At 40.9% G+C, this 20,458-nt stretch overlaps 2 protein-coding genes and 1 long non-coding RNA gene across 9 annotated transcripts in view; 1 reads left to right on the top strand and 2 right to left on the bottom strand.

The window, feature by feature from the left end:
- Positions 1-538: 538 nt before the first annotated feature.
- On the bottom strand, positions 539-8,312 carry pgrmc2 (progesterone receptor membrane component 2). Its single transcript, XM_025900744.1, has 3 exons — positions 7,808-8,312; positions 5,193-5,348; positions 539-2,307 (listed from the first exon to the last, which is right to left on the bottom strand). Exons 1-3 carry the CDS (start codon positions 8,148-8,150, stop codon positions 2,210-2,212), a joined length of 597 nt encoding a protein of 198 aa, XP_025756529.1. The 5' UTR covers positions 8,151-8,312; the 3' UTR covers positions 539-2,209.
- The window catches only part of LOC109195977 (uncharacterized), an 18,843-nt gene continuing 3,625 nt past the window's right edge, over positions 5,241-20,458 (top strand). Inside the window, exons 1-2 of the long non-coding RNA XR_002057414.2 lie at positions 5,241-5,375; positions 15,882-16,018. This is a non-coding gene — a long non-coding RNA (uncharacterized LOC109195977). The remainder of the gene's footprint in view (positions 5,376-15,881; positions 16,019-20,458) is intronic.
- larp1b (La ribonucleoprotein 1B) overlaps positions 12,863-20,458 on the bottom strand; it is a 25,178-nt gene continuing 17,582 nt past the window's right edge. For 3 of the 7 annotated variants that reach the window (XM_019348857.2, XM_019348862.2, XM_005453396.4), the window contains 8 exons: positions 19,940-20,054; positions 19,533-19,702; positions 19,044-19,150; positions 18,224-18,384; positions 17,925-18,069; positions 17,052-17,161; positions 14,955-15,082; positions 12,863-14,639 (listed from right to left, as the gene is read on the bottom strand). In XM_019348857.2, the coding sequence (XP_019204402.1) occupies positions 14,367-14,639; positions 14,955-15,082; positions 17,052-17,161; positions 17,925-18,069; positions 18,224-18,384; positions 19,044-19,150; positions 19,533-19,702; positions 19,940-20,054 (1,209 nt within the window). In that variant the 3' untranslated portion in view covers positions 12,863-14,366. The remainder of the gene's footprint in view (positions 14,640-14,954; positions 15,083-17,051; positions 17,162-17,924; positions 18,070-18,223; positions 18,385-19,043; positions 19,151-19,532; positions 19,703-19,939; positions 20,055-20,458) is intronic. The other 4 variants (XM_019348859.2, XM_019348860.2, XM_025900743.1 and 1 more) reach the window with 4 other exon arrangements.

Below are 20,458 nucleotides of genomic sequence, written 5' to 3'. Positions count from 1 at the left end.
TCAGTTTCATGCAAACATGTTGCTGCGTGTGGTACTTCTTTTGCATGTTTCACGTTTGAACTACTTCTTTTGTTAGGGACATCTTATGTATGGGTTGTCTTAACCAAGCAAATCAAACCTGTCCTGATGAGGCCGAGTGATTCATTCAAATCCTATTAAGTAAAAAATTGCTCATTATTAAAGTCACCCCAAGTATTTCCTACAACATATACATTTTTTAAAATTAGTGCAGTATCGAACAGTAATTTTAATTCTTAGTTAAAACAAAGGTTTTTACTCTTAAACTAGAAGCAGCCTCACATTTTGTCAAACTCTTAGCACATTTTCTTTTCTTCTTAGAAACACATTACATTACAGAACTTTGAATTACTGCATGCGTGTCCCACCCACCCAGACTGTTCCCCCACCATCGCTGTCTGAAGAAAGCAAACAGGGCCGATGGAAAGACACCCAGTGATAAAACACTTAAATTACGAGAAAACTGCGTTCCTGCTAGCGATCCAATCACGCATCTCAAATAAATTCCAGACATCTTCAATTATTAACCAAATTGATTTATTATGCATGAACAAATCCCTTCCTGCTTCTGTCACGCAGACACACACACACACACGCCCAACATTTAAATACATGATGTGGTGGGAATTCAGCATAGCTCACTTTGTTGTTGCACATGCTTTAATAAAATGATAGATATATTTACAGGATAAGCAACGGCTCTGAAAAGAATTTTCTGCAATAACAGCTCCCGGTCCCACCCTGCAGCACACTGCAACGCTCCTTGTATTTTATTTTCCCCCCGTTTGGAAATTCACCCACATTTAAAAAGAAGTTCAGAACGCAAAGAAGGAAAAACAAAAAACAAAAAAAACAAACAATGGAGGGGGGGTTTGGCCAATACGACATAACATTATACGTATATGGAGTTCATCAACTACATAAATATGGCAGTAACACTGAGTAATTCATACGGACTATTTACAAAGTTTGTGAAGTGGGGAAATATTACAGTCTGTGCATGGACGACTGATAGAACATATGCCTTCTTAAAAGTCTGGGGGACCGAGTCTAGGAAAAGCCCACACCTCCATCCTTCTGCTTGCCTCCTCTGTTAGACCGGTCAGGACTGACACAACAAACAAAATAAGGCACAATTAATACTTGGACCATTTTCAGGGGAATCTACAGACTTGCAGCTGGCTTGTGAGGCATGTAAACAATTGAGTCGATTGATTAGGACTGCCCTGTCATCTTCCCTTTGTATTCCCGATCACTGATTCAGTCCATCTGATGTGATTCAAAACAAGTTTCATATGGCGAGGACCTCTGACCCCTCCACCCCCTCCCATCCAAAATAAAAAGGAAACAAAAAAGAGAAAAAAAAACAAAAGGAGAAAAAAACAAAACAAAAATTTGCCCTCCCGCCCTGCCCTCCCTCTATGCTACTCAACAAATACAATCACATGGTGACAAACAAAGAAAACTAGTAGTGCATACACTACAAACAACAGGAAAATGCGACGCCCTGCCAATTGCCTTTGGTTAGGCCACAGCACTGCCCTCTGAACAAAGGGAGACAATGACTTGAACACCAAAAAAAAAAAAAGAAAAGAAAAAAAAATATCAAATGATTGATTGATAAGCTGTCCGAAGCTGAAGCAGTTTCAGTTGCAATGTGACTAAACCAAAGATAAAAAGAGAGAAATCCGCTTCCCCATCCCAGTCCACTGATCATCTCAGACCAATGTGTTTCTCTGACTACCTCGGACCAGCCTCCACCCATGCCCTGCGGCGACCATGACGACCGCGCTTTCCCCCTCCCCCCGGACAAATGATTAAAATATTTTAGGATTTTTGTTTCAGATACATCTAATGGCACGAGGCCTCTCACCGCCCCCAGACGTGTTTGCTGTCGATAAAAAAAGCTCCTCGAAGGTTTTTGCAGTCAATCGCTTTCTGTTGGTGGTGATCTCTGTGGGATGGAGAGAAGAGGGAGGTCTGGGTGTTTACACTTGAATTCTGCCATTCCAGAGCAGCCATGTCACCAGGCAGAATCAGGAGTGAAGATTTTGGCCAGTGGGGCAGGAGAAGGGAGTGGCAGGTAGGCCAATAGGGCAGGAGGAAATGGAGGAAGTGGTCTAGGGGGGCCTGGGGGGGCCCTGTCACAGCTGTTTGGGGCTCCTGGCTTTGGTCGAAGTGATGGAACCTCTCAGTCGTGTTTCAGGTGGTCCTTGATGTCCTCCTCGTCTGTGTACTCTGACGGCTCGTCGCCCGGCTTCAGCAACCTTCCAACGTAGTCATACTTTTCTGGAAGAAAGTGCAGAAAGGATTTAAAGCTCAAACTAAGGGCTGAGTGATCAATAAAATCACCTGACAGACAGCTAACCTACAAGTAACTGGGCAATAGAAGAATTGTTTGGCTGGGTTTCCAAGTAAAATGTCAGACAGCTGGTGAATCTGGCTTCTCAAATATGACGTCAGGGTACATTCAATTTTCTTACGTGGTCAATAAATTTTGGAGATAAGGGATTGCATGTCTGATAAAGATTTGGCTTTGATTGGGTTCGCTAATTTTCTCTGGATTTATAAATGACTGTAGGGCGTAGGGCTGTGCGATATGACCAAAATCTCATATCCCGATATTAAGACATCTATCGTCCGATAACGATATAAATCACAAAAATGTAACATTTTCTGTAAATTCTGTGAATGTCGGGCAGCTCGACTTGCGTGAAGTGTTTCCAGCTGGGCGTCGCGTACCTGGAGTCGAGTGTTTTAACTGATGCATGAAACGATACATTTTTAGACATAGGTTGTAACGGCTGCCGTTTTCTTTGTGAGTATTTATTACACAGCGTGCTGCGGGGAAAAGCCTGTTCTAACGTTTGAGTCTAAGGTTTATTTTTTAGCACCTGACGGCTCTTTTTTGCTTCTCATCCGTAAATACTCTGCATCTTTCACGTGATTCAGTTTATTTTGAAAAGTCTCAACAGGATCTTGAGCTTTATTGTGAAAGGTTTATGTGGAAAATAAACAAGTGGACACGAGGTGGTTTTACCGTCGTTGTTGCTAACGGGACAACGCATAACAACAAGCGCTTGTCCGTCTGTAGTGTGGTTATATTAAATATAAGAGAAAGAGAGAACTTTAGGAAATTAATATAGCCACTACAGTGACCATCAAAATAATGAAAAAATATTGCCGTAAACAGTTTATTTTGCGACACCACGAAACAAACGATAGCGTAAAATGAAACGATATACGTTTTTCTATCGTCATCCGATATATATCGTTATATCGAACAGCCCTAGTAGGGCGGAAACAGAAATCTGGGCCTGCATGTGTGCTGGCTGCCCTAAAAGCCCCCCCCACACACACACACACACACAAAGTGACCGTTGACCCCCCGAGGCTGAATCAGCAGACTGGTTTTGGCTGATAAAAACAAGACATCTGACCCATGTGTGAGACAATCAGCAACAGTCCAAAAATCAAAGATGCTCAGTTTTTAGGCTTCGTTTGGGAAGGCTTACGTGTTTGAGGCTGGAACCAAAATTATTACTTTATAATTTGTTTTATGTCAGTAAATTAATCAACTGGTGATTTAAGCTCCCAAACCTCTCTCTCAATACTTAAGTGAATACATTTGCCCTCGATGTCAAGATACAACTTTGGGCTGGAACAGTGCTGAGTGTAAATGACATGCTGTCATCCTCTTGTAAGATTCAATCAACTGCAGTTTGGGATTCAACAACTCAGCCAAAGCTGCTCAGTCCTGCTTTAAAGTCTTATTTAAGCAAGCAGAAGCCCGGCAGTACTTCAGACGAGTTCCAGTCCAAAATTAGGCACTAATACAGTAGATCTGAGGTAAATCACACAAGGAGAGTTTTAAAATGACAGACTGTAACAGGATCCAACACTGTGCTGCATGTACAGCGAGCACAGAATAATCCTTGGATTATGACGTGTCAGAAAATGAAGGCCTTTGTTTCCTTCCAGTTTCAGTGCTTCCTGTTGTTAACTGCTCTGCTGCAGATGTGGTAGCGGGAGATATTTTCAGGGTTTTTTATGTTTTTGTTTTTTTGCATGTCTCTTTCAAGTTCACTCCAAAGTTTTGTTCAACTCCAGACAACCAACAAACATTCAGAGCTGAATGTAAAACACATCATGGAAGCCATTCATATCTTATTTATCTCTTAAAGAAGACATAAAATAAATCTGGAAATCATTATTACATTTCTTTTGATTTGCATCTATATGACCCAATTAAAAAAGTCATTTCCGTGATTCTTGTCAGCTGTTATTTTGTTCCTAAGTGTGATGATTTTTTCTTCATCTTCATGGCTTTTTGTTGCTATAGTGTCATTCTTTAAAATGTGAGAAAACAGCAAAAAACTTGTTATAATATCCCAAAACTAAAGAGTGTTTGCTTCATTTGTTAAGTATTGAAGTTCTCCAAAGCACATACTGAAGAAATGGATCAAATCATTGTATCTGAGAAGCTCAGACCAATTTTTGCCTGAAGAAAATAACAATATAAATAATTTTGTAGCTTCAAATCCTTCAACACCTCCCTTTCTTAAAAAATATTTTAATTAACTGCAGGTTTTTAACTATAGACTGCAAATAGTCCATAGTGAAAATAATTGCTGATATAATTTGACAGTGTACTACTTCTGATCTTTATATCACACACAGTAATTAGTCTGTTTCCAGAGTAAATAAGACACTTTATGGCATCACCATAGGTGTATGGCAAAAAGCAAAAGATGCCCGTGTGGCAGAAACAGTAGGTCACTTCATTAGCAGATTAATGAGTTATGAAAAGAGCTCTTAGCTACAGCTGCTTCTCCATACTTTCTACAAGAAGGGGGAAACTGAGGCTGCTGACCCATTTGGTCCACTGATGGTTTTTCCACCACTGACTCACCTTTAAAAGCCTAATAAGTCACTAACGAGTATTTAGTGAGGCTCTACTTACATAATGACTGCAAGTAGTGTTTTTTTTCCCAAAATGACAGGCCTGAGGGTCCAGTCTTTTGGACAGTGAAGTAAACTCGAAATCAATACAAACAGAAGATTAAAACTCAGTCAGTGCTGTCTAGCTATTTGGATCCTCACTTAATATGATGGGTGCTGTTGTGAAAGCTGAGCTAAATCAATACGAGTGTATTTTCTCTTCATAAGCGTACCCATAAATTGCATCTCCCACTCTCTAACACTCTCCATCTGTACAGCACTGAGATCTGACAAGTCGTCGTACTCGTCCCTCAGGATGTCTTTCTCCAGGCAGAAGGTGGCCAGGCCTCTCGAAGCATCCCGGCCAGCGAAAATGCCGTAAGGACCATCTGAAAAACAAACAACAGCAAGAATGAGTAAGAGTTAAAGTACTTTCATATCTCCTTTAACTAATCAAATAACCAACAAAGTGTTTGAGCTCCACTGTGTGTGCAGCGCAAAGGCATCACATGGTTTTACTGAGAATAAGGGAAAGTATACAGATAAAGTTGCAGTAAAGCAACAAGTTAACCTTTTATGATTAACTCAGACTTGCATCTTGTGACTATAGCAGCTGCTTCACATTAAGTTTTCCAGAACAGCAGATGTGCATGAACGTGTTCATTAAGCTGCCAAATAAATACATTAAAAAAATTGTTTGTTTTTAAAATCATCCACATTGTAGATGCTGAATGAGCACTACTGATGTTTTTATTAGAAGTCTGGAGATAGATTAGTATGATCATATTGTAATCTGAAACTCAGTATCAGCAACCTGAGGAGTACATTTCCTGAGTTGCACAAGAGTTTAACTGGGGCTGCAACACTGTCAATTAATCAGTTACTCAAGCAGAAATTTAATCATGTCAACAGGCACTTTTCAAGCAGAAATGCCAAACATTCACCCGTTCACACCACTCAAAAGGAATGAGTCCTTACAACTCTTCTTGTTGCATTAAAAAGAAAAATCATATCATGCAAATCTTCAGAGTTGCAATGAATAGGCAGTTGTTAGAAAAAGAACTAATTTTTTGTCCTGTAGAAATGTCACAGAAATGACAGGTTCCTGTTGTCACATATGGCAATTTGTTACTCTAAACCCGACCTGCAACAAAACTCACCACATTATTAGCACTGAGGGCTTTAGTCAAACAAACATTGTAATCTAATCAGTTCACATCCAGTATTTGCCTGCCTTTGTCACAGCCCAGTCTTGTAACATCTGCCAGCAAGATTAATTTTTATAAGGACGTGTGTTACACTAAGGGACTTCTGCTTCTGATATCTGAGTTTATTATCGCTCGAAAGGGACCAGTGATATACAGTCTCATAAAACTCCTGAAGTTTTTCTCCACGTTTTGAATCCTTCATCATCTTCCAAGAGGAGAATCATCTGACTTGCATGTGTAAACTCTGCAGGCTCTCTGGTTTTGTTCTAATATAACGGTGCAACCCAACACAGATCAATCCTCACTCTGGCACCGCTTAAGAGTTTATGAAGCAGAGCTCCTAATCAGCTCAAAGATAAGGAGTACTCTTTACCTTTCACAACCAACCACGAGAATTAGAGATAAAACTCCAGCCTGCACTTCACATGAAACGTCAGTGTGCAACATAGACATTTACTAAATCATGCTGTTTTTTTCATGTTGACTTGATATGCAACAAAAAAGAAAAGCTCACTGAACCACATTAGTGCCTGAATAAGGCCTGAAAGACTCCAGAGCAACAGCTGTGAGTGACAGCTACAACTGCAGGGATGCAAGTGACTTAATATAATTTCTGATCAAAGGGTGGATCTATTTAATGCCACAACAAATGACAAATGCATCAGATCTGACAAGGAAGGTGGTGATGGAACAGCAGAAAACACCACCATTACCAAATTGCACATCTTTATTAATTTTAACTTAGTATCGATTATGCCTTGTTTTAGTTTTCTATCAACTGTTTCTCCAGCATTAAATCCAGTGTGACTAATATACACTACAGTTTATGTCACGGTCCTGCCAGCTCCACTGAGCCTCTGGTAGTGTGTCATAACTTGGTGAGGTGGACAGATTTAGGGCCTGCTTGGCTCGGTCCTCTCAGTGTGAAGTAGCAGACTGACACATGAGACTGCTGTTTGAATAATTATAGTTTATTGCAGAGTTGACGGCTGACTCAGCCTAGCCAGAGAAAATGCAGAGTAGTAGGTCACATTCGTTTGGTCAAAGTGAAAGACGTGTCACATCTTCTTTTCGTGATTTGCCATTCTCTTCCATGTAACTCCGTTTAACTTCACACAGTGGCGTCAAAACGTGCTTTTCCCAATCGCAAATAAACATACAGTACGAGTACAGTAGTTCTGAGGTCATTTGAGGTGAAAATATTCATGCAAACTATCCAGAATTGATGCATGGTGAGTCCCATCACTGTAAACAAGCGACGGGTCCAGTCCAGACACTCGCACAGTGTGCACGTCGACAAGCTAACAGGCTAGCGTTAGCAGGCTAGCTTGCTAAAACGTAATAATCATCTCCCGGGTGCATAACTTTAACCATAAAGTGTTTCAGGTTTGCGGTACATTAATATATATAAGGTTCAAATGTCTGCAACTTTAGTTGCAGTCACAACCCGTGAAGAAAAGTCGTGCTAGCGGCTAGCTAACAGCTAGCACTCCATTCAAAAACATAGACAAAGCCAAAGAGCTAGGCTAACCCCGACGGTTTGCGCCCAAATTTTGGTTCGGGACAACTCACCCCAAGCGGGGACACCTCAGCTAACTCACCCAATCGTAAAGATGGTCGTTTTTCCACTGCTCACTCACCTTTACCGTAAAACTTTTTCCCGCTGGTCACGTCGAAAACTTTCATGTTGACGGCCATCAGGATGCGGGGGTTCTGGATACCGTCGTACTCCCGCAGCTGCTCCAGAGTGAAGTCCCGTCTCCTCATCTTGGGAAGCGCCGAGGCCTCGTCGCCCTGGGCCGCGTACGAGTATAGCCGTTTGCCCCACCGTCGGTAGACCGCCAGACAGACCACCGCTACCAGAACTAAAATACTGATATTCAGCAACATCCCTCCGAGGCCGAGCCCGTCCGACTCCTCCGCTGCCCCCTGCCCGCCGCTTGTGTCAACTGGTCCGCTCGAACTGTCTCCATCGTCCGCCATACTGCACGGTTAGCGCCTACCCGCCCCTGGCCAATGCCGCGTTCACGTCCTGTCGGGAACCACTAGTTGAGCGAGGGTTCAGCGTTGCTGCTGCTGCTGCTGCTGTTACGGCTAGGCAAAAATGAAAGCGACTGCTCCACGGGAGCCCCCAAATCTTCAGTGTCCTTGTGTCAGCGGATTCGCCTTACACTGACAGAAAATATGTTTGAAAACAGTACAAAATTATATTGAGATAAATAGCTTTTGAGACCATGAAAATATATATATATATATGTTTTTGTTTTTAGTTTAAGCCCTTTACGTGATTAGTCTCTGTGCTCCTCTTATCTGCTCCTTCTCTGCAATCGAGATGACTGACTCTTCCCCAGGCTGGGTCTGCTGTAGGTCTCTTCCCGTTAAAAGACAGTTCTTCCTCCCCACCTTTGCCTGGTTTACGGTTCTCTTCTTTGAAGTGACTGTTGTTGGTAACTGGCTTTCAATACAAGTAAAATCAATTATCTTCTGCTCACAGGGTGAATCTTCTTAAATTTATATATAAAATACTATTCTAGCACTGACATGGTTTTCTATTGTAATACAGTACTGTGCAAAAGTCTTAAGCAGCCCCAATTTCTTTATATTTTCTAGAAAAATAGGAAATGGGTGCAGGGATTTCTTGTAACATCTGCAAACATACACGAAAATATAAATTATAAGGCAACGGCAGAGTTTGTACAATTTTAATGAGCTTGAAAGTTAATATTTGTTATAATCACCTTTATTTTTTCAGTATAGTCGGAACTCTCTTAGGCACCCCCAAAAAAGGTCATTCTGTTCATCTGGACGTAGCGTTTTCACTGGGAGAAACGTCTCGTCACTGATCCAAGTGACTTCTTCAGTCTCAGCTAACTGCAGGTTACCCCAGCCTTATAAACACCTTTGCACAATGACTGAAACCAGCCCACTGAACGAACAATGGGCTGTGAGGTCAGTTTTCTTTTAGGCAGCTTTCTTGTCATTTCTTTAAGTCTTCAGAAATAGTTCTCCTGGCTTCTTGAAGAACATTCAAAGCTCATCTTTAAACGCTGTCTTTCAATACTCTAGAGATCCAGACTGTGGGGAGGCCAATCCATGACTGTTAGCATTAAGGGATCATTGTCATGCTGATAAATGAAGCTGTTGCCAGTCAGATACTTTCCAGGTGGTATTGCATGGTGGATCCAAATCTTATGGTACGTCTGGATTGATGATCTTGTCAGTTGACAAGATTCCCAACTGACTGAGATGCAGCCCAGATCATGACACAACCTCCACCATACTTTACCTGTCTCTTAACCAACTCTATACGTACTGGTAAAAATTTGAACCAGCAATTTAAATTTGGATTTATCACTCCATAAGGCCTGTTGCTACTGATTTTCAGTACAGTTCTTGTGTAATTTGGCCTACCTCAGCCTTTTCTCCCCATTTCCCTTCCATAAGAATGGCTTATTGATAGCTACCCTTCCACAGAAAACATTTCTGATTAACTATAGGTGGATCAACTAAAGGTTTAGATGCATCTCTCAGGTCCTGTGCCAGGTCTTTGCTGAGTTTCTTTCCTTTCCTTCGAATACTGTTCATCTACTATAGATAGAGTTTTAGGCCCGCTGCTTCTTCTTTTGTCCTCCACTTGTCTAATCTCCTGAAATATTTTAAGGACACATTGCACACCATGCTGAGATATGCTACATTGTCAGTTGGGAACATATTTATTCCCAGCTAAACAAAAGTGCCAAAAGATACATTTTAAAACTATTTCTTTATTAAGTTGAGTGTTATTGGTAGACAACACTGATTCATTCCTTAAGTGACTTTTATGCTTGAATGATTCATAGGTCAGTCTTGAGAGGCTTAATAACCAATACAAACAAAAACCTTTAAAAATTGCAGGCACAAGAAGTGGACTGAAAATGAGTGAAAAAGCGGTCCATGTCCAAATAAAAACACAAAAAGACCTTCAGAAAGCCTGGAGAACTATTGCTCAAGACCTCTTTAAAAATCACATGAAAGTCCAGCTCATTTGAAGCAAAATATAAACAAATTACGGGTGGCTCAAGACTTTTGCACACTATTGCAAATAGAAAAAAAAAAAAAAAATCCTCCTTCAAGTTATTGTTTATATCATTTATATTTCAAGTAGCTCTTAATCTGCTAGTCACTGATTTGACCTCTGGTATAAACTGTACCTTTTATAATTATGTTGTTGAAATTTTGAGAAAATTAATATATTTAGGACTTTAAATGGACTTTAGAGGGTTTTTTTTTTTTTACAAAAGCACTCTTAAAGATCCACTTCTTATTAACCAAGAAATTTACGATGGACACCCGAAGGCAGCAAATCACACACCTATCACTCTTTTTAAGTTTAGGGTCAACTTGTTTAGTGGTTTTTGTCCCCCTGCAGGAATCTGTAAACAAATAATTAGAAAAATAAGTTTCCTCTAAACCTCTTCAAATATTTAGTTAAGGATTAGTGAGACTAGTTCTCTGGTAAATTTGCTTTTCCCAAGAAACTGCATGGGAAATGATTTCTGACAATAATTCCTCAATATTGGACTTTTTGACGTTAAGTCACAGGATGTCTTTGGATTCCTTTGGAGCTGCTCTGTTTTTGCTTTTTCCCGAACCCATGCACACACTTTCCAGTATTAATTGCTTCTTTAGGCTGTTAAAAGCTGTGACTGGTGATTTGACAACAAAAACTAACTTATCAGGTTAGGCGACTTGACCCTGAAAAAAAAAGAAAAAAAAAAGGAGAGATAAAGTAGGACAGATCACACAAACACAATTTTGTACAATCAGTATTTTATATTTTTTTGCATTTTACAATTCGTTAACATGCACTGCTTTACCCTAAAAACACACTCAACACCACACTACCAATAAAACAAATCACTTCTCAAAAATCAAATGAATAATAGAATGGCAAAATGATTTTTTATAGTATTTACATTTTTTCCTGTTAAAGTCAGCTCTAAAACACATTTTAAGTTCATTGGTGAAATAAAAGGAAAGTTAATGATTAAAGTGCTCTAGAGCACCAAGCCTCAAACAAAATATAAACTTCAAGCTAAAATATACTGTAGTTTTATGATGCTAGCTCACACCCATTATTCCAGCAGAAACTTTTATTTTTTTTTTTACATTTTTATTTTATTCAATAGCAAAAAGCAATTGAGAACTGCAATGCTTACCTAAGACTATTCCATCCATCAAATACATGGAAAAATAAAAATAAATTATACTACTTCTGGTTGTAAAATGGGACGTCAAGTGTCCCAGATGAATTTTTGCAGGCTGTAAATTAAACAAAAACTAAAACATTGTAGTTTAGCTGCAATGTCTGTCAGAGAGAATAAACATTGTTATGGAGCAGCAGCTTTGGTGCGAGTCCTTCACTAATTTTAAGTGCCCCTATTATGTTGTTTTTTTTTGGTTTGTCCTCTATCCTTTAGTCTGTAATAGTCCTCACTCCTGATGAACTACTTGAAATGCCTCTTTTACAGTCTAGGCTTTTTTCCATGACTTGTAACAATGTCCACCTTGTAGCTGTAGTCAGTCAACCATTTCCCCCCCGTTTCCATTATTCTGACAGTATCTGAACATGTTAGCTTCATGTGTGAAAGAGCACCTTTTCACTTTTCAGTAAAATCTCAGACTAAAATCTTACAGGCGTAACGTGACCACAGTTGAGTAGCGGTCACTTTTAACGGACAGGCATGCACAGGTTATGACTGTGCACGGCGTTAGTGCATCTTTGTGAGTCACTGAGCTCACAGTCAATGCCCTAAACGGCAATAGCATGAACACAACAACATTTTATCTCAGCCACTCTCTTTCTTAATTGCAATAACAATAAACATTTCTCCATGATGAATTTTTGGTATCAGAGCCTGTGTGGGAGGGGTACAGCTCTCTCAGCAGCACCATGCTGCACAAATACAGACTGATCCCAATGAAAGGGAGCTGAACAATCACAAGTATGGTTACACTTTGCTAAACATCTCCCCAGAAAAGCAACAGTTCTTTTTAGCAGGTTTAATGTGGCTCTTTTGTCATTGTTGTGGATGAGTATGAAGGAAGCCAGAAGAAAAGAATTCTAAGGGGACCTGAGTGTGAATGACTAACAGACTGATGAAGCAAGCAATATTACTATGTGCACAGACAGTACAAAAGATGGACATAGCCACTGTGATGTCACCTACAAGTGAGCAAACCCTGGATAATCCTCCTTTCTGAAACGTGGCACGCCGAAAATTTACAACAGTGGTTTACCTCATTTAACTCAGCGGTCCCCAACCCCCGGGCCTCGGCCCAGTACCGGTCCGTGAGTCGTTTGGTACCGGGCCGCGAGAGTTGAGGCTCAGGTGTAAAATGTATGGTTTTCAGGGTTTTTATTGGTTTTTAGCGTTATTTTATTATCGTTAACTCGGTTTTCCTGGGTCTTTTCACGTGTGTCATGAATAAATCTTCTTTTTTTTGGTACCGGCACTAGTTTTATTTTGTTGTATTTATCCGCGACACCTTATTGCCGGTCCGTGAAAATATTGTCGGGCATAAACCGGTCCGTGGCGCAAAAAAGGTTGGGGACCGCTGATTTAACTAATAAGTGGAAGATCTCAGTTTCAATTCTGAGAGGAGACACAAATCTCTTTTGGGTCGCTTCAGGAAAGGCACCCGGTGTAAAAATCTGTCAAATCAAACAAGTGGAACGACCCGCTGTGGTGACACCTTGTGAATGAGTGAGTAACTTTATCACCTAATTTTGTATTCAACATGACCCGAAACAAAGAACTGACACTGTGAGCTCGTCAGGAAAGTCCCAGAAATTTGACTATGTTCATTCATTGAAGTGACTTTCTCAGTCCTGGATGAGCGATGAGACATTTCTCCCACAGAAAAAAAAAAAGCTACCTCCAGATGAACACATTCAACCTCCTGGGATTTGGCCAAATCCAAGGGCCCTTTTCCATTAGACATCTATAGGACCATACATTTTTGCAGCCACAGGTATCGCCCCCTGGTGGCTATTTAAACAAATCGTTTTAGCTCTTTTCTCCATAAAGACAAAATTGATCTACTTTCATTGTACCCTTAATGACGAGGTTTGATACCTCAGTATATATTAATAAAGACGTGGTTTGACGACCATTAGAATAGTTTGCGGGTTTCTCTGAGGGTCGCTGCATAGGCAGAGACCACCCTCACTACCTTCTATTGCACACCCAGTCATCTTGTTCTATAAGCAGGCATGAAACATGACAGGAACCACTCGGCTCCGACAAGAGCATCAAGGGTTACTTCGAATAGGCATTAAAGGGGTTAAGAGATAAAACACTTCCACACTGGCTTCACTCTTTAGAGCTAAAAGTTGCATCCTTCTCTTATACTGTCTATGGTTTAGTGTTAGCATGGTGTATGTTAAGATCATGCTCGTTCTTTTACTGTCCATGATCATATGTACTGCATTAATGGAGCCAAATTCCCAGAGACTGTGCTTTTCCAGATAGAAAGGAGCTAAAAGCAGAGCCTTACAGACAGACGGTGCTGCAATAATGGACAGAATGGGGAAAAACATGTAAACCTAATCTAGCAGACCCCCCAAAATAAAATGATAATATGGGCACTTTAAGACTCAACTTTGATTGTCATGATAAAAACAGAAGGTTACATCCTCAGGAAAAACACAAAAACAAACCTGCAAGTGTTTAATTTTAAACACATCTGAATCCCAAATCATCAATTAGGAAGACTTTTTAAAAAAGCAGAACGCGGTCTATTTTAATGAATGAGAAAGCTTCCGACATCCTGCTGTATCCGATTAGTCACACACTGTGTGCAGTGTGTGTCATCTTGGCAAACTAGAATCACAGTTCAACAGCCCTATATAGACCAGCGCGGTTTACATATTGTAGAAATCAAAGTATTTGTTGAAGAGTTTGGCATCTGAAAAGGCAAAATGCAGGGAATGCATTTATTTTTGTAAACGTTATGAGCTGTCAGGTGAACACATTCAAGCTCGCTGCCTATGCTTTTAAATGAAATGCACTGATAAAAACAATCAAATTGGATCAACCACGCTCAGTCTCTCTTCACACCCAAGCAGTTTGCCTCTGAAATGAATGAGCGCTGAGCCGAGAGCTGCAGCCGCCTCACTTTGCTTCTTTTCAAACCCACGTTTACAGGAGGAGAGCTTCATTTATGTGGTGCACCACTTTCCTTCTTCCCAGCTCTGGCTTCTGTCTTCTTGCTCTGTGCAGATGTTGTCGCTGCTGCTTTCTGGGCTTTGTCTTTGGGTGTGGTCTGTGCAGCGGCGGAGGCTGAGGCAGACTCAGCTGAAGTGCTGGAGGATTTGGAGGCCTGCGCGGGCTTTGAGGTAGTGTTGGAAGGATGTCTCCGACGCCTCCCTTCATCCCCAGCCGAGGATGAGGTACGCCTCCTCCTGCTGCCATCGTCTCCTATTGGGGGCTGCAGAGAGTAATCACAGGAAAACAAAGCGTAACTACGTGTGGAACAACAGATCACTCACGAGGTTTATTTTTGCTGAGGCCAGATGATACAGTTCAATGACTCGACTTTGCGCAGGCGCAAACTGAGTAGCTCAGAGTCTGTTAGTGTTTTAATATGAAATAATGATGTTTGAATAATATTATATGCTGGAAATACTAGCTTCTCTTTTCATTAATAATTCATTTAGGCCAATAAAACTTGCAGGTAAAGAGCACTCTAGTGTGGAGATAACATCAAGCATCCTTTCAAACGTGTAAGCCAGCAGACACTCACCACCACCCTGAAGTCCTCCAAGTTCTTGAACTGCGAGAGGTGTTCCTGCAGCTTCAGATCAATAGGCTGGTTCTTTATCTTTGAATATTTCAAAAAGGCCCAGAACTTCTCCAGTCCATACAGCTGACCTGGAAAGGGAAATGCAAGGAAGAGCAGTTTCATTCAGTGTTAAATTCTAGGTAAAATTCAAATGCCTAAATGTAGGCAATATTTTTCTAGTCAACTTGTATCAAAAGAAGAAATATTGGAAGTGTATAGATCCCAAAAGGAGCTATTGTACTTGTTTTGGGACAGATGGATGGCTAAGGCGGGGGGGGGGGGGAATCATTGCAGGGGTGGGCGCAGGATGAATTTTTAAAAAACAAACAAACAAAAAAACAAAAAGAAAGCTTGGACACTGCTAACATAATGGACAGGTTTTTGACGGGGCTCCCACACAAACGCAAAGCAGAAGATGAAGCATCACCAAATATGCTTATAAGCCCAAAACTACACCATAAATAATTACACCATAAAGATGTTTTGTTTTTCTGTTATTTAAAAGAGGTAGTGGTTTATTTTATTGCAACCTGTAATTTATTGCAGTTAACTTTTATTTGTTTAATTGTTTACAAAAGATTTGAGATGTGAAATAAATTGCAATAGAGTTTCTAAACAAAATATGGGTGTGTGGTTGGAGGGTGTGTTTGTGCCGGCTGGGGGGGGGGGGGGGGTTGTAAAACAAAGGGGGGCTTAGCAAAAAAAGTTGGGAAACCACTGGATTAACTGGTTTTCCATTACAATTTTGTACCTCCTAATGTGCATGGTCATTGTCATAGCAATGCGTCCGAGTGTCCTGTGACGTAAATGCAACATAAGTGCTACAATAGTAGTGGGCAAGAATATATCTGTATGTATACTCTGTCTGTGTCTGTGGCTTTTCATCAGACTCGAGGACCACGCTGCCAGGTTGGAAAAATGGCAGTTTTGAGTTTCATGAACAAGGCGCTCATGATGCCACTGACCAGCCAATTGGTGACATGCAGTCCTGCTTGGATCGCTTGGAACCCCGGCTGAGCACTAAGGTACTAAAAAAGTACCAGGTACTATGACCTCATGCAAAACCCTGAAAACCGTGGTGAACCGTGCCGAGTCGATCTGAGTAGGTACTAATGCAAAATTGGCTTAAGAATTGGAGCCCTGTGTAAATATTTATAGCGTTTACTGCTACACTGTGAGTAGAGCAGTGACAGAAAATGGAGGGGGAGAAAAAACAGACTTGAAAGTGAGATATCAGTTAGGTCTTTAACCTCCTTGCTATGTGGTTCCATCAGATATTTGATGGGCAAAGACTGCATGTAGGTTATAGATTATCATTCTGTATCTGTCTGTATGCAGACATGCCTGCATGCTCAGTGTTAGCTTTTTAAACAAGGGGTTCTCTCATTAAATGTGTTGGAAACATGCTGCAGGTAAACTCATTTGTAATCACCTAAAACAAACTCTCTAAAAGACTCTAAAAGTCTTTGAGTAAAACTGAAACCAATCTTGAGTGCTTGCTAGAATCGGAATCCAAAGTAGCCGATTTAAACAGCTCAGATCTACTTTGGTCTGAAAGCCAGCTCTTTTAATTTAGTCTGCTAATACTGGCTACTTGCATTTTCATTAAATGAATATAACACAAATACTATTAGGGGTTAGGTAAGAGGGAATACACGCGACATGTACTCTAGCAGAATGTTTTTTCTAAGTTTGGTTGAGTCTAAACAAAAACAACCACAGTTTGTTTACTTCACTGAGTCACACAGTGTTGAAATGGACTGAGAAATCTACATTAATGCTCTCTTCTCTTTACACATTTCCACATTAAGCTGAGAGGATCAAGTGAACCAAAGCTAAGTCACATGTCACATCTTTAGCATTTTTATATTTAATTATATGTAAATACTAAATATATTAATAGAATGTTTAGAATTTTGGTGTTTTTATGAAGCATTTATTAACTTCTCACACTCATGCACGATCACTGAATATGGGATTTATTCAGAAGAATCTGCTACATTAGTGAAAGCAGCAGCTGACATTTGGGAGAGCCTGTTTACATTTCATGTTTATTACCTTTCTCAAAGTCTCTGAGGGTCTCTTCTTGAAAGTCTTTGAACAGATCTAATCTGAATCTCTTCTCCAAACCGTAGCTGTAGTATCTGAACAGACACTCCAATCCGTACCTGCAGGGACACAACAAACACTTCCCTTCACTCTGAGTTACAAGCAAACAAATATCACCGAGCTTCAAACCTTGCTTATAGAGGTCAGTGTGTGCACATAATGATGCAACTGCTTCATTGTCAGCGCTGCATTTTCACCCAGCCATTTTCTCACAGTGCATCTCCAACATTTCACAACAATGGATTCCCTTCTCTCGTGGATTATTTATAGCTGTAAGAAGCTGTCAGAGGAACCAGACAGACAAGTATACTGGTTTCTGGTTCAGACAGGGTGAGCTCCAGCAGGAAGAGACAATGAGACTGCTACACCCTTATACTACAGGCACTTTCACTTCAACAGGCAGGGCTGAGCTACCCACTTCTTTAAACAAGACATTTAGGTTTGACTGGTGTATAAAAAGCCCTTTAGATTGACAACAGAAGTAGTGTTCACCTTTAACCTCATGCTATCGAACAATGACACTGCTTAAACCTGCAGGCGCTTCAATTTCTGAATAACATCAATAACATCAATGAGTCTTTCAATCTGTGGACGTGACTTGTTAATGCTATCCAGAGTCACTATCACGACTATGTGAGACACAAACACAAAAAGCGCTTCAGGGCGTTTTTTTTAGGGTGTGGTTGTGTTTGTGGATAAGTGACACAAACAAAGCAGTCTGTGTCTGCTGTTTGCTTCTCTGCAGGCTTCATTAATGAATAACATTTACTTCTTATCCCTAGGGCACAGACACAGAGCTCAGGATTTAAATGTCCTCCTCACCTGTAGTTGTCTTTGGCATCTTCTACAGCATACTGTTTGAACTCCTCATACATCTTCCTGTTGAAGTTGTCCCTGAGGAAGAAGGACCAGAACCTGAACAGAGTGTTCATCTCCTGAGATTGGCCGATCCCCAACCGTTTTCGCTCTGAAGGGAAAAATCAAGAACAGGAAACAGAGATTGTGACCATTTCTTCTTGTTTTTGGTACTTCTTTCTCAAAGCTTTTAGTATGTGATGGTGTACTAGAGCTGAGGGGTACTTAGAAGCAATATTTGTGGGGAGTTTTAGAGGTCTCTGTACCATTAAGGCACCGTCGGCGGTACTTGTGGTATCCCTGTTGAGTGAAGCCATTGTCCCTCAGCAGCTCATGCGATGGATGCCAAAATTTGGGCAATGACTGAGGGGTACAGCCGTAACTTCCTGATAGCGGGGCTCCTTCTGATGGAGAGGCGTTGGAGCTGCTGTGGAAGGATGGAGGAAAAAGAGATGTTTGAGAAGCAACGGGGAAACATTTAGTTGCCAGTTTATTAGATAAACCTTACTAAAACAAATCTAGACTAACAAAACAAAAAGCCAGATTTTTGTCTCATTTCTGTTTGAGGTGATAATGAGCCAATGGCGACAAAAACCCCAAAACAAAGTGTGGAATTAGGCTCAAACATTCCTTACCAAAAGTTGATTTTTTTAAATACTTTGTGTAAATCACATTAGCACCAACTTCTTTTCATAAAAAGGATTATATATCAAGCAGTTGTTCTGCTTGACATATAATGGAGAATGACTGGCGGGGTGAAATGAGGAAGTGCTCCTTGTGGGTTCTACTTTTTGCTCGTCACCTGTGAGGCACCATCAATGCAGCCATAAAAAAGAAAATGTCACTGACATAGCAGCTCATCCGGCTCATGAAACACTTCTCTATTTAATTCCCACAAAACAACAAACGTGACTTTGACCTGGAGACCCATCAGGTAGCGATTGTGTGGGTTTGACTCAATTCTGATCGTAGGAGGAGCAGCGATCCTTGTATTGGGATGGACGGTGCCTTGCCATAGCATAACCACCTGGTCCCTTTGGCCAAATGAGCAAAAAACCAAATTACACTAAAATGAAAAAGTCAGACCTGATGGACGCAGAGCGCGGTCGGTGTTCGCGAGAGTCCATCACCCAGCCTATGTGAGCCTCCTGGGGAGGGTTCGAACTGTGGCTCGTCTTCTTCTTCCTGGGCGTCTGGAACAAACATCAGGACAGGACACGGGTTAAATGAGGCACAGGGTGGCTGTGCTGCCTGACATTTTTAGTTTGTTTTATTTGAGTTTAAGGAGCGAGGAATGATATATTCACTCAGTATTTACATATTTGATCTTTTAAACCAATGTGATACCACAAATAGAAAACAGGCAGCCACTGTTTGTATTTGTGGGAGTGGTCACACTCTTACTGTGTTAGGCACATGTGAAAAAAAGAGTTGGGACAAACAATGACAAACAAGGGAAAGGAAAAGTTTCACCAGCAGGCCTGCGGACAGACATCAATCCATCTGTTGAGATGAAGTCTGGCAGATAAAGAGGAGCTTTGCTACTCCTTGTATGTACGGACAGAGAGAGCTTACCTGTCCATCGATGGCGCCAGTCTCCTTCATCACAGGGTAGAAACGTGGTGTCTTGTTGGGGTCCTGGCGTCCAGGGGTGCGAGGGGTTCTGGGGGTCCGGGGTTGGTGAGCTCTGGGCGACTGTGGGACCATTGTGGGCACAGAACGAGCCAACTCTGCTCCACTGTCTGCTGAGAAGCCCATCAGTCCCCCCAAAACGTTATTCATTTATATTTACTGTCAGGTAATTATCTGATTATTTCCCATCTTTATGTTTACAATGCACAAAAAAAGCCCATAATACAAACAAAATCACATCCTACACTAGCACACCAGTGTGAGAGGGGTGTGGTTTAAACTGCAGAAGGTAGCAACACAGGATGCTCGCTCATATGAAACTGGCTTCACTACAACTCTACAAACCCCACCTGGCATGGGAAGAGATGGGACTTCCTGGTTTGAGTCAATGGGGGCTTTGGGGGTGAGAGTGTCGAACTCATCTTTACTGATGACGTTCAGCTTCTTGAAGTTCTCCACTTCCTGCTGGGGAGCAGAAATGTGCCAAAAGAGAAAAAAAAGAAAAGAAAAGAAAAAAAATGAAATGAAAAGAAAAGACAGAGTTAGATAAACACTGATCATTACCATTTGCACTCCTTTAACATGGCCTGGATTTAAAAGATGATGATGATCTCAATTTTATCGAAGCAGAAAAACAACAATAAATGCTGCACTTTGAACTGAACACAGATAAAACAAAAGATCCTGTTGATAAGGTAACAAAAAGCATAAGAGATGAGCTGGAGGCTGATATTTTTTTTAAGCTCTTAAAACAAAGTAATATAATTATTGATCAAACTTTAAAAAAACAACAACAACAAAAAAAAAACCAAACAAAAAAACTCCTGGGAACCAGAAGAGGGTAAATTATGGAGCAATTCACTGAGGCC

Source organism: Oreochromis niloticus, linkage group LG19, assembly GCF_001858045.2.
Source record: "Oreochromis niloticus isolate F11D_XX linkage group LG19, O_niloticus_UMD_NMBU, whole genome shotgun sequence".
Classification (NCBI taxonomy): Eukaryota; Metazoa; Chordata; class Actinopteri; order Cichliformes; family Cichlidae; genus Oreochromis; species Oreochromis niloticus.
Note: the sequence above shows the minus strand (reverse complement) of the source record. Positions and strands in the feature narration are given on the sequence as shown.

Excerpts from the sequence above, each read along its gene's own strand:
- pgrmc2 (XM_025900744.1), bottom strand. The coding sequence starts at position 8,150 with ATGGCGGACGATGGAGACAGTTCGAGCGGACCAGTTGACACAAGCGGC. Across the intron at positions 5,349-7,807 it reads GAAAAAGTTTTACGGTAAAG|ATGGTCCTTACGGCATTTTC; the intron begins GTGAGTGAGCAG and ends TTTGTTTTTCAG. Across the intron at positions 2,308-5,192 it reads GTGGGAGATGCAATTTATGG|AAAAGTATGACTACGTTGGA; the intron begins GTACGCTTATGA and ends ACTTTCTTCCAG.